Source organism: Phocoena sinus, chromosome 17, assembly GCF_008692025.1.
Source record: "Phocoena sinus isolate mPhoSin1 chromosome 17, mPhoSin1.pri, whole genome shotgun sequence".
Lineage (NCBI taxonomy): Eukaryota > Metazoa > Chordata > Mammalia > Artiodactyla > Phocoenidae > Phocoena > Phocoena sinus.
The window spans coordinates 63,981,636-63,995,360 of NC_045779.1; the positions used below are offsets into that span (position 1 = coordinate 63,981,636).

The 13,725-nt window shown below is 45.1% G+C and overlaps 1 protein-coding gene across 1 annotated transcript in view; it reads left to right on the forward strand.

Moving 5' to 3' along the window:
- Positions 1–13,725, forward strand: part of FER1L6 (fer-1 like family member 6) — a 179,428-nt gene that overhangs the window by 117,952 nt on the left and 47,751 nt on the right. Inside the window, exons 21-22 of the mRNA XM_032610333.1 lie at positions 11,009–11,143; positions 13,104–13,253. Coding sequence (XP_032466224.1) covers positions 11,009–11,143; positions 13,104–13,253 — 285 coding nt within the window. The remainder of the gene's footprint in view (positions 1–11,008; positions 11,144–13,103; positions 13,254–13,725) is intronic.

Below are 13,725 nucleotides of genomic sequence, written 5' to 3' on the forward strand. Positions count from 1 at the left end.
CCCATAGGAGACTGAACCAGACCTACCTGCTAGTGTTGGAGGGTCTCCTGCAGAGGCAGGGGAGGGTGGTGGCTGTGTCTCACTGTGAGGACAAGGGCACTGGCAGCAGAAGGTACTGCTTGGCAGGAGCCCTCCCAGAGTCTGCCATTAGCCCCACCAAAGAGCTGGGTAGGCTCCAGTGCTGGGTCCCCTCAGGCCAAACAATCAGCAGGGAGGGAACCCAGCCCCACCCATCAGCAGACAAGCAGATTAAAGTTTTACTGAGCTCTGCGCACCAGAGCGACACCCAGCTCTATCCACCACCAGTCCGTCCCATCAGGAAACCTGCACAAGCCTCTTAGATAGCCTCATCCACCAGAGGGCAGACAGCAGAAGCAAGAAGAAATACAGTCCTGCAGCCTGTGGAACAAAAACCACATTCACAGAAAGATAGACAAGATGAAAAGGCAGAGGGCTATGTACCAGTTGAAGGAACAAGATAAAACCCCAGAAAAACAACTAAATGAAGTGGAGATAGGCAACCTTCCAGAAACAGAATTCAGAATAATGATAGTGAAGATGATCCAGGACCTCGGAAAAACAATGGAGGCAAAGATCGAGAAGATGCAAGAAATGTTTAACAAAGATCTAGAAGAATTAAAGAACAAACAAATAGAGATAAACAATACAATAACTGAAATAAAAAATACACTAGAAGGAATCAATAGCAGAATAACTGAGGCAGAAGAATGGGTAAGTGACCTGGAAGACAGAATGGTGGAATTCACTGCCGTGGAACAGAATAAAGAAAAAAGAATGAAAAGAAATGAAGACAGCCTAAGAGACCTCTGGGACAACATTAAACGCAACATTTGCATTATAGGAGTCCCAGAAGGAGAAGAGAGAGAGAAAGGACCTGAGAAAGTATTTGAAGAGATTATATTCAAAAACTTCCCTAACATGGGAAAGGAAATAGCCACCCAAGTCCAGGGAGTGCAGAAAGTCCCAGGCAGGATAAACCCAAGGAGAAACATGCCAAGACACATGGTAATCAAACTGGCAAAAATTAAAGACAAAGAAAAATTACTGAAAGCAACAAGGGAAAAATGACAAATAACATACAATGGAACTCCCATAAGGTTAACAGCTGATTTCTCAGCAGAAACTCTACAAGCCACAAGGGAGTGGCATGACATATTTAAAGTGATGAAAAGGAAGGACCTACAACCAAGATGACTCTACCTGGCAAGGATCTCATTCAGATTCGAAGGAGAAATCAAAAGCTTTACAGACAAGCAAAAGCTAAGAGACTTCAGCACCACCAAACCAGCTCTACAACAAATGCCAAAGGAACTTCCCTAAGTAGGAAACACAAGAGAAGAAAAGGACCTACAAAAACAAACCCATAACAATTAAGAAAATGGTCATAGGAACATACATATTGATAATTACCTTAAACGTGAATGGATTAAATGCTCCAACCAAAAGACACAGCCTCGCTGAATGGATACAAAAAAAGACCCATATATATGCTGTTTACAAGAGACCCACTTCAGACCTAGGGATACATACAGACTGAAAGTGAGGGGATGGAAAAAGATATTCCATGCAAATGGAAATCAAAAAAAAGCTGGAGTAGCAATACTCATATCAGATAAAATAGACTTTAAAAAAAAGAATGTTACAAGAGACAAGAAAGGACACTACATAATGATCAAGGGATCAATCCAAGAAGATATAACAATTATATATGCACCCAACATAGGAGCACCTCAATACATAAGGCAAATGCTAACAGCTATAAAAGAGGAAATTGACAGTAACACAATAATAGTGGGGGACTTTAGCACCTCACTTACACCAATGGACAGATCACCTAAACAGAAAATTAATAAGGAAACACAAGCTTTAAATGACACAATAACCAGATAGATTTAATTGATATTTATAGGATATTCCATCCCAAAACAGCAGATTACACTTCTTCTCAAGTGCATATGGAACATTCTCTAGGATAGATCACATCTTGGGTCACAAATCAAGCCTCAGTAAATTTGAGAAAATTGAAATCATATCAAGAATCTTTTCTGACCTCAACACTACGAGATTAGAAATCAATTACAGGGAAAAAAACATAAAGAACCCAAAGACATGGAGGCTAAAAAATACGTTACTAAATAACCAAGAGATCAATGAAGAAATCAAAGAGGAAATCAAAAAATACCTAGAGACAAATGACAACGAAAACATGACGATCCAAAATCTATGGGATGCAGCAAAAGTAGTTCTAAGAAGGAAGTTTATAGCAATACAAGCCTACCTCAAGAAACAACAAACGTCTCAAATAAACAATCTAACCTTACACCTTAAAGAACTAGAGAAAGAAGAACAAACAAAACCCGAAGTTAGTAGAAGGAAAGAAATCATAAAGATCAGAGCAGAAATAAATGAAATAGAAACAAAGAAAACAATAGCAAAGATTAATAAAACTAAAAGCTGGTTCTTTGAGAAGATAAACAAAATTGATAAACCTTTAGCCAAACTCATCAAGAAAAAGAGGGAGAGGACTCAAATCAATAAAATTAGAAATGAAAAAGGAGAAGTTACAACAGACACTGCAGAAATACAAAGCATCATAAGAGACTACAACAAGTAACACTATGCCAATAAAATGGACAACCTGGAAGAAATGGACAAATTCTTAGAAAGGTATAATCTTCCAAGACTCAATCAGGAAGAGACAGAAAATATGAACAGACCAATCACAAGTAATGAAGTTGAAACTGTGATTAAAAATCTTCCAGCAAACAAAAGTCCAGGACCAGATGGCTTCACAGATGAATTCTATCAAACATGTAGAGAAGCGCTAACACCCATCTTTTTCAGATTCTTCCAAATATTGCAGAGGAAGGAACACTCTCAAACTCATTCTATGAGGCCACCATCACCCTGATACCAAAACCAGACAAAGATACTACAAAAAAAGAAAATTACAGACCAATATCACTGATGAATATAGATGCAAAAATCCCAAACAAAATACTAGCAAACAGAATCCAACAACACATTAAAAGGATCATACACCATGGTCAAGTGGGATTTATCCCAGGGATGCAAGGATTCTTCACTATACGCAAATCAATGAATGTGATACACCATATTAACAAATTAAGGAATAAAAACCATATGATCATCTCAATAGATACAGAAAAAGCTTTTGACAAAATTCAACACCCATTTATGATAAAAACTCTCCAGAAAGTGCGCAAAGAGGGAACCTACCTCAACATAATAAACGCCATATATGACAAACCCACAGCCAACATCATTCTCAATGTTGAAAAACTGAAAGCATTTCCTCTAAAATCAGGAACAAGACAAGGATGTCCACTCTTACCACTCTTATTCAACATAGTTTTGGAAGTCCTAGTCACACCAATCAGAGAAGAAAAAGAAATAAAAGCAATTCAAATTGGAAAAGAATAAGTAAACTGTCACTGTTTGCAGATGACATGATACTATACACAGAGAATCCTAAAGATGCCACCAGAACACTACTAGAGCTAATCAATGAATTTGGTAAAGTTGCAGGATACAAAATTAATGCACAGAAATCTCTTGCATTCCTATACACTAATGATGAAAACTCTGAAAGAGAAATTAAGGAAACACTCCTATTTACCCTTGCAACAAAAAGAATAAAATACCTAGGAATAAACCTACCTAGGGAGACAAAAGACCTGTATGCAGAAAACTATAAGAAACTGATGAAAGAAATTAAAGATGATACCAACAGATGGAGAGATATACCACGTTCTTGGATTGGAAGAATCAATATCATGAAAATGACTCTACTATCCAAAGCAATCTACAGATTCAATGCAATCCCTATCAAATTACCAATGGCATTTTTTACAGAACTAGAACAAAAAATCTTAAAATTTGGAGACACAAAAGACCCCGAATAGCCAAAGCAGTCTTGAGGGAAAAAAGCAGAGCTGGAGGAATCAGACTCCCTGACTTCAGACTATACTACAAATCTACAGTAATCAAGACAATATGGTACTGGCACAAAAACAGAAATATAGATCAATGGAACAGGATAAAAAGCCCAGAGATAAACCCATGCACCTATGGTCAATAACCTATGACAGAGGAGGCAAGGATATACAATGGAGAAAAAGCAGTCTCTGTAATAAGTGGTGCTGGGAAAACTGGACAGCTACATGTAAAATAATGAAATTTGAACACTCCCTAACACCATACAAAAAAATAAACTCAAAATGGATTAGAAACCTAAATGTAAGACTGTACACTATAAAACTCTTAGAGGAAAACACAGGAAGAACACTCTTTGACATAAATCACCACAAAATCTTTTTTGATCCACCTCCTAGAGTAATGGAAATAAAAACAAAAATAAACAAATGGGACCTAATGAAACTTAAAAGGTTTTGCACAGCAAAGGAAACCATAAACAAGACGAAAAGACAACCCTCAGAATGGGAGAAAACATTTGCAAATGAATCAGCAGACAAAGGATTAATCTCCAAAATATATAAACAGCTCATGAAGCTCAATATTAAAGAAACAAACAACCCAATCCAAAAATGGGCAGAAGACCTAAACAGACATTTCTCCAAAGAAGACATACAGATGGCCAAGAAGCTCATGAAAGGATGCTCAACATCACTAATCATTAGAGAAATTCAAATCAAAATTACAATGAAGGGGCTTCCCTGGTGGCGCAGTGGTTGAGAGTCTGCCTGCCAAGGCAGGGGACACAGTTTCAAGCCCTGGTCTGGGAAGATCCCACGTGCCACGGAGCAGCTGGGCCCGTGAGCTACAAATACTGAGCTCTGCGCGTCTGGAGCCTGTGCTCCGCAGCAAGAGAGGCCGCGACAGTGAGAGGCCCGCGCACCGCGATGAAGAGTGGCCCCCGCTTGCCACAACTAGAGAAAGCCCTCACACAGAAACGAAGACCCAACACAGCCAAAAATAAATAAATGAATAAATAAATTTATAAAAAAAAAAAAAATTACAATGAGGTATCACCTCACACCAGTTAGAATGGGCATCAGAAAATCTACAAACAACAAATGCTGGAGAGGGTGTGGAGAAAAGGGCACCCTCTTGCACTGTTGGTGGGAATGTAAATTGATACAGCCACTATGGAGAACAGTATGGAGGTGTCTTAAAAAATGAAAAATAGAATTATCATATGACCCAGCAACCCCACTACTGGGCATATACCCAGAGAAAACCATAATTCAAAAAGACACATGCACCCCAATGTTCATTGCAGCACTATTTACAACAGCCAGGTCATGGAATCAACCTAAATGCCCATCGACAGATGAATGGATGAAGAAGATGTGGTACATATATACAATGGAGTATTACTCAGCCATAAAAAGGAATGAAATTGGGTCATTTGTAGAGACGTGGATGGATCTAGAGTCTGTCATACAGAGTGAAGTAAGTCATTAAGAGAAAAACATATATCATATATGAATGCATATATGTGGAACAGAAAAATGGTACATATAAACTGTTCTGCAGGGCAGAAATAGAGACACAGATGTAGAGAACAAACGTATGGACATCAAGTGGGGAAAGTGGTGGGGTGTGTGTGTGTGATGAACTGGGAGATTGGGATTAACATGTATACACTAATATGTATAAAATAGATAACTAATAAGAACCTGCTGTATAAAAAAATAAAATTCAAAAATTCAAGAAAAAAGAGAACAATAACAAAGTAAAAATACTTTGTTATTGTTAGGAAACTAACAGATATGTTAGAAAGAATGTAAAAATAAAATTATAGATGAATCAGCAACTGGAAGGTACATCAGTACCACAATAGTAAAAAAAAGAGGAGGAGGGAAGAGAAAAAAAAAAGCGGGGGTTTGGGCTTCCCTGGTGGCGCAGTGGTTGAGAGTCCGCCTGCCGATGCAGGGGACACAGGTTTGTGCCCCGGTCCAGGAAGATCCCACAGGCTGCAGAGCGGCTGGGCCTGTGAGCCATGGCCGCTGAGCCTGCGCGTCCAGAGCCTGTGCTCCGCAATGGGAGAGGCCACAACAGGGAGAGGCCACAACAGTCAGAGGCCCGCGTACCGCAAAAAAAAGAAAAAAAAAAAGGGGGGTGGTTTTGTGGAGGGCGGAGCCTAAGCAAGGGCGAGGTTTGGGCAGTCGGCGGGGCCCATGTTCAGGACGCACAGGGCCGCAAAGGCCCTGGGGCCTGTGGGGAGTGGGGCTTAGGCTGAAGGAACAGAAGGGGCCCAGCCGTGACCCCCACCCTGGCCTCAGAGCACAGGGGACCTCACCTGGGGGCCCAGCAGGCTTCCTGGGCTCGAGTGGGTGGGAAAAACGCCCTCCTCTCCTCTCCTGCTCCTCCGGTCTGGGGTCTGGGAGGGCCCCTCCCGACTGCCTGTCCTGATCCCCCCGGCCTCTCTCATATGCCCCCAGGACCAGTACGGCCGGTGGGGAAGGGGGAACCTTGGAGGGCAGGGGACCGGCCTGGGAGCTCAGCAGGCTTCCGGGGCCCGAGTGGGCGGGGCCATCACCCTCCGCTCTTTTCCCGCTGCCCCCCAGGGCCCCTCTCCAGCCTGTGTCTCCTGATCGCCCCCCCCCCATGCTCCCAAGGACCCACGCGGCTTGGAGGGGCCTTGGAGCAGGGGGAACCAGCTTGGGAGCTCAGCAGGCTCCCCAGGCCCTCCGCTCCTCTCCCTCTCCTCCCGGAGACTCCCTCTCACCTGCCTCTCCTGATCTCCCCGGCCTCAGGGGCGCCGATCTTGTCTGGCCTCCACTTTTCCTCCCCCCTCGGTCCCCCTCTGTCCTACCGGTTCACTCGGGTCCCTCCTGTCTCCTTGGGGGTCAGGGTCTCCCACCAGCGGCCGGCAGGCGCCCTAGTTGTGTGGAGACGCTGACCCCGCGTCTTCCCACGCCGCCATCTTCCGGACTCCACTCCTGCACAGTGCACGAAGCAGTGGAGCTCGGCAGTGCTCTGTACAGACGAATCAGCCACACTGTGATAAACCCCAGAGTACTGAACCTCCAGGGGCCACAGGGAGAGAGGGGTTAGCTCTCTGCCTGGGAGGGAAGTCGGGAGAGACATCAGAGGGAAGGTGATGAGCGTGAGAACGAGAAAACTTCAGACTCCTTTCTCCTCCCTGTGTTTTAAGAGGTAGTACATAGCGCGGTGGTTAAGAGTATAGACTCTAGAGCCGTAGTGCCTGGGTTCAGGTCTGAGCCCTTCCATTTATCGGCTGTGTGACAGCAAAATCCTCTTTGTCCTCAATTTCTTCATCTGTAAAATAGGGATGGTGATATTGTATATGCCTCCCAGAGGGTGAGACACCCAGTACAGTGCCTTGTTTATAACAGCTCCTGTGTGACTGCGTTATTATTGCCATGGAGGCTTCCCACCAAAAACAAAGGGGATTCTCAAAAGGGGGATCCCTGGGACTTCCCTGGCGCTCCAGTGGTTAAGACCTCGAGCTTCCAGTTCAGGGGGTACAGGTTTGAGCCCTGGTCGCGGAACAAAGATCCTGCATGCCACACAGTGTGATTTAAAAAAAGGGGGGGGGGGGCGGGCGGAAACCCTGGAGACCTCCTCTGCCTGCACAGCTGTGGAGTTCCAAGCCCTCAGAGGTGATCTCAGGGCTCTGGGTGGGGTAGGGGGTTTGAGTGAGCTCCCTTGGCTGCTATGTAGTTCTCCTTCTATTTTGCACCTCCACACGGTATATTCATTTGATTTAGATGCATATCTCAAAGGAACAGATGACATTTGTTTATCAAATAATCATTTGAAAGGGAAAACAAGTTCTGTTGAACCCTGGACTTTGCCTCCATACTTTTGTACCAAGTACCTAATTTTTGCTAATAATAATAGCTCTCATTTATTTAAAATCTCCCTCTGTGACAGGCATGATGCTAAGCCTTTTATATGCATTTTTGGTTACGTCTAACTGCAACCCCAAGGTGGGTATTATTAGTGTCCTCATTCTGCAGACGAGGAAGGTACAGCTTGGAGACTCTTTATTTAGAAGATGGTAGAGCCAAGATGGATACCCAGGTTGGTCCAATTCCAAAGTCATTTTGCTTAACCACTCTGCTTCCGTTTTGGTAAGAAAGGGTTCTGGTTTCTCTCTCCTGTTCCAGTGTGTGCTGCCTCGGTGGGACTGATCTGTGTGTGACATGCCCCACTCGTGCATTCTTCAAGGTGGGGAAGGCTGAGCCTGGGGGCCCTGCAGTCATAGCTGAGCTGGTCCACCATACACCTGGTAGCACTTCTCTGAATGGACCCCGTGTTGCTCAAGGAGAACTATCTCTGAAGGGAGGGTCCTGCAGCCAATCTTTTATAAGTGACTTAGTGGTACGAAATCTTTCAGGAGGGGAATCCGGCTATTCCAGATGCCACTGAGGACATGATAGGATAAAGGGAAAGGGAGACAGCTCCCAAAGAGAAAGGTTTTGGGGATAGAAAGGGAGAAGGACTATGTGGTAAGAGGGAGGCTTAGAAGAGAAGGACAGGGGATCTTAGAGGGTGGGGGGCATGGAAGCTGAGATTTCAAGCAGTCAGACTGATGCTGAGTCCTGAGGACACCAGTGGTCTCTTGTTAGATACGAGTTACCCTGGTGACCAACGCTGGCACGTGGTAGGTATTCAGTAAGTGTTTACTCATTTATAAATGAGTGTGGCTGGGGTGGAGGGGGGCCGACAACAAGCACTTACTGAGCACCTGCTGTATGCCAGGCACTTAATACGCTTTATCTTAGACAGTGGTCATAACAACTTTACAAGGTGGGTACTAACCCCACTGAAATGAGTAAGACTAAGGATCAGAGAGGTTAAATCACCTGCCCAAGTTGGACATAGGCAGGTGGTGACACTAGGGTTCCATTACAGGGGGTCTCTGATTCTAAAGCCACACTCCATCCATGGTATCTCACTCCTTCTTCAAAGCGTTAAATTTAAGTGTTACCATAATCTCTCCAACAACATCACCGAACAAGTTTATAAAGCACAACTCCTTAAGGAAGCCCCGAGGAAATGAGGTGAGCTGTACTCACCTTGGCAGAGAAGTGGGACAATATATTTTGTTTGGGTGAACGTTTTAGTACTTCTCGAAGGTGGCCACATCATCCTTTTAATCATGGAACAGGCCAAAATCCACTCATTTAGTCATGCAAGTAGCTACTGCATACCTGCTAAGCACAGGATGCTGTGTTAGTGCCTAATACTGAGCCTAGCACTTTGAAGGAATAAATATATGATGAATGAAAGAATGAATGCTGGCCTCTGGAATCTTATCAAGTGGCAGTTATAGCCCAAAGTGCCAAGGAAGCCATCAGAATATTTCTGTAGGAAAGATGCTGTGAGAATCATAAATTGCTTTGGTGTCACACTGTTGGGTACAGGTTGCAGAAAAGATCACATTTCTATTTTCAAAAGCAACATAAAAGCACATAGTTCTTTGTGATGTCAGTCACCGACACAGGGGAACTTTGCATTGCAATGCCTTAACTGCTGTTCATAGGTTGGTTGAAGCCATTCTCCTCCTGTCCAAAAAATTAAGATTTTCTCTGAAACGTTATGTTCAAAACCTCACTGTGTCTGAGGCATAAAATACTCTAAAGGCAAAAAGCAAGGAAGGAGGAAATTGTGGAATGCATATTTTATGACTCATAAAAAAGAGCAATACAAATATTTTTTCGCAACCACAGTGCAAGTGATTTAATGTCATGACTAGAAATGGCTCTTGATGTAAAGCTCTGAGATGACAGTTTTATTTGGGCTTTGGAATCTAAGCAGTAGTTAGTTCAGGCCAGATCTCTCTCCAGTCCTTCCTGGAGAGAATGGTGAGAGGTAAGAGTGGAGTGCAGAGGTGGTGTGGAAATTTCCTCAGGACCCAGCAGGAGCTGTGCAGTCTGTGTTAACCTGAGAAATCACCCATTTACCTGCACAGGAGACTGTGACTGTGGCCTCTTTCCAGGACTGGCCTCACACATGAATGCGGCAGTTTCTGCCTAGGTACAGGCACCTATCCTGCAAGCAACCTTAGCCTTTAGCTCTATGAAACGGGCATGTTTCCAAACATCCAATTAAATAGAGGATGCAAGCTCATTACCCTCTACCTTCTGAAGGTACCACCTGAATGGCCTGGCAGGGGGCTCTGAGTCACTCCTAGGTGAGCCACTCATGGTTCTGAACCAGTTATGCGGGTTGTGGTCCTTCTTTGTCCTTTGGTTTCTCCATCTGCATAATGGGTGCAGCCAACTTCCAATGTCACAGTTTGCTATGGAAGAAAGAATGATGTCATGCAAAATGGTTAAGGTTATTTTGAAGACCCTGGTCAGTTCAATGCAGTCGAATAAATATGCACAAAACAGTAGAATTCCATGTAAGGAATATTAGATTGAAAATCCACTTTCGAGTATTCGATGACGAAATTTTATTTGTTCACAGTGAAGAATCACTAGATCTTCCCCATTCTCAGTTTGCCCTTTCATAAAATGGAGACAATATGAGCATCTACTTGGTGAGGATGGTTGAAGTTAGCAGCCTGGGCTTTGGTGCCAGATGACCTGGGTTGAATCCCAGTTCTGCCGTGTGCCGGCTCTCGGCGAGTGAGCCTTGGTTTACATTTCTATCTCCCAGAATTGTTGGGAAGTTTCAGCAAGACAGTGTATGTGAAGTACCACAGCCTGTACACAGTACGTGCTCAATAAAGGGTAGCTGGTGTTATCATCACAGCACTACTGTGAGGATTGAGTTGGAATTATGCTTGCAAGTTGGGTGGTAATCAGGTGGGAGTTCTACTCGTGAAGCTTATGTAAGCTCCTCCAGGGAAGGGAATCTGCATCCCTGGCATCTGATACTCAGTAGCACATCAGTTTCCATCGTTGCTTGAATGTGGAATAAGTGAGCAATGGTGATGAGAATGTGTCCTGTTTACCCTTCACGGAGCCCCCTCCAACCCAGTCGAGCCATGTTTTGCTTTTCTTTTGGCCTCAACTTCCAGGTCATTTCCCAGACCCTCTCCCCCACCTGGAACCAGATGCTGCTGTTCAATGACCTGGTGCTGCACGGAGACCTGAAGGAACTGGCAGGATCCCCGCCGTTAGTGGTGGTGGAGTTGTATGACAGTGACGCAGTGGTGAGTGTCCCAGGGCTGCACTAACTGTGCCTTTTGCTAAAAACTCCCTGTTCAACTAACTTCCTTTATTTAACCAGCCTGTGACTATGCCCAGAGGCAGTCCTCACCTGGGAAACACTGATCTGCAGAATCTGGGAAATGGATGATGATCATTTGCTTTACTAAAGGGTTTTTTGCTTAGATTTCCCTTTGGATTGCAATTTAAATAGAATCTGCTTCACAGAAGTTCAGTCCACATATACTTCTTCAGGAATATAATTATTATACACAGCCCCCAGCTAGTTCTATACCTTATTGCTGCTTATAAAAATGTCCATGCCTTTTGAAAATAGAAGGTCTTTTACTGATTTCGCCTGGTTGGAAGGAATGGATATATTGTCACTGATTCAGCACTTGTAACTGGACCTTTTTTTTTTTCTTTCTTTCTTTGTTGCTTCCGAGCCCTGAAACAATGCATTCAGCTCTGTCTCATTTCTGTTATGATATTAGCCAAACCTCTTTCTCTCCAAAGATGTCCGTGTCCTGAAACAGCAGATTCAAAAGCTTACTGGAGGGTTTTTTTAAAAATTAAATTTATTTATTTATTTTTGGCTGCGTTGGGTCTTCTTTGCTGCGCGCAGGCTTTCTCTAGTTGCGGTGAGCGAGGGCTACTCTTCGTTGTGGTGCGCATGCTTCTCATTGCGGTGGCTTCTCTTGTTGCGGAGCACGGGCTCTAGGTGAGAGGGCTTCAGTACTTACGGCTCGCGGGCTCTAGAGCGCAGGCTCAGTAGCTGTGGCGCACGGGCTTAGTTGCTCCCTGCCACGTGGGATCTTCCCGGACCAGGGCTCAAACCCATGTCCCCCGCGTTGGCAGGCGGGTTCTTAACCACTGTGCCACCAGGGAAGCCCCACTTTGTTAGTTTTTAAGTGTGACTGAGCTAAACCCATTTCCACCTCAACCAAGCTTCCTTCTACAGCCGGGAATGCAAATGCTTGTTTGTGAGTCCAAAGGCAATGAAGTAGTGCAGGTACTAAAACCCAGCCTCAGCCAAAGAAAATGTGGGCACTGCCCTTGGACTTGGAGGTCATTTATCCAAGAGTTTTCACTGAATAAATATGTAATGAGTGCCTGCCCTGTGCCAGGGGATACAGCAGTTCCTGAGATAAATAGCAAAGCAGCCCCATGCTCCAGCCCCATGATACTCGTGGGGGAATGTGGACTGAGGCTCCTGGGAGCAGGGATGAGGAAGAGGCAGGAGGTGACCCCACCAAATAGTTCTTAGAGGGCTTCCCTGGTGGCGCAGTGGTTGAGAGTCCACCTGCCGACGCAGGGGACGTGGGTTCATGCCCCGGTCCGGGAAGATCCCACATGCCGCGGAGCGGCTGGGCCCGTGAGCCGTGGCCGCTGAACCTGCGCGTCCGGAGCCTGTGCTCTGCAACGGCAGAGGCCACAACAGTGAGAGGCCCGCGTACCGCAAAAAAAAAAAAAAGGTTGAGTAACTGGCCCAAGACCATAGATCTCCAAAGCAATAGATTTGGGAACTCCAACTCACGTTTGCCTGGACTCCAAACTTGTGTTCCCAGCCACAGGGGTTCCCTGCTCTGGAGATCTTTTGGAATATTTGGTGCCACCTTATTTCTCCTTTTCCCCTTCAAGTCTACCCTGGGTGATTATTTTTACTTTATTCCACTGAACTCAATACACTGAGGAAAGGAATAACCCCTAAGATCGCCTTGAGCCAGGAAGCCCCTAAGATGACCCTCTTAGGGTTTTCCCTGAGAGCCCAGATGGATTCTGCTGCCCCCCAAGGCTGTGGGAAGAGGTGGGAGGGGCTTAGCAGAAGAAGAGAGTGAGACAGTAGCAGGAGGGAGACACTGAGGCTGACAGTTTTGTGAAGATTAATTACAAAATCACACCGACGCAGATCAGAACCAGGTAGGTGACCACCAGGAACAAAACTTCATTTCTTTTCTGCCCTAGAGGAAGCCAGAATATTTGGGTGCCACCGTGGCTGCTCCTGTTGTGAAACTCGCTGACCAGGACTATAAGCCCCCCAGGCTGTGTTACCACCCCATCTTTTGCGGGAACCTTTCTGGAGGCGACCTCCTTGCTGTATTTGAACTGCTGCAGGTAAGTGAACCAGAAGTGATATCTGCACTGGCCGTCTATCTAGTCTACCTGGCCAGAGAAGCAGCCTCATGGGAAGTGTATGTCCATCACGTTATGCGTGGTCCCTCCCTGCTGTCCTGTGTCTGGAGACGGCTCCTTCTGGGGATCTGGGAGATGCCATTTAGGAACTCAGGTGACGGGTTATTCCCAGAGCCTCCGTGCTACAAGTCAGAGTCCCAGGATGAAAGATCCACGTGGATTTGGCCAGCAATGCTTGAGCAGCCCTATGCGTCAGACCCTGAGCTCCATACAGACCACAGGAGGATATAAAAGGGGAAGGGAGCAAACGTTTGTGGACACTCCCACGTGCCCTGTGTTGTGTTTGCTGCCTCACATACCTCTCATCACACTGAAACCTCCCTCAGTCCTGTTGAGGTAGGGATTATGATTCCCATTTTGCAGATAGTAAACTGAAGGATTAATGTAATTGAAT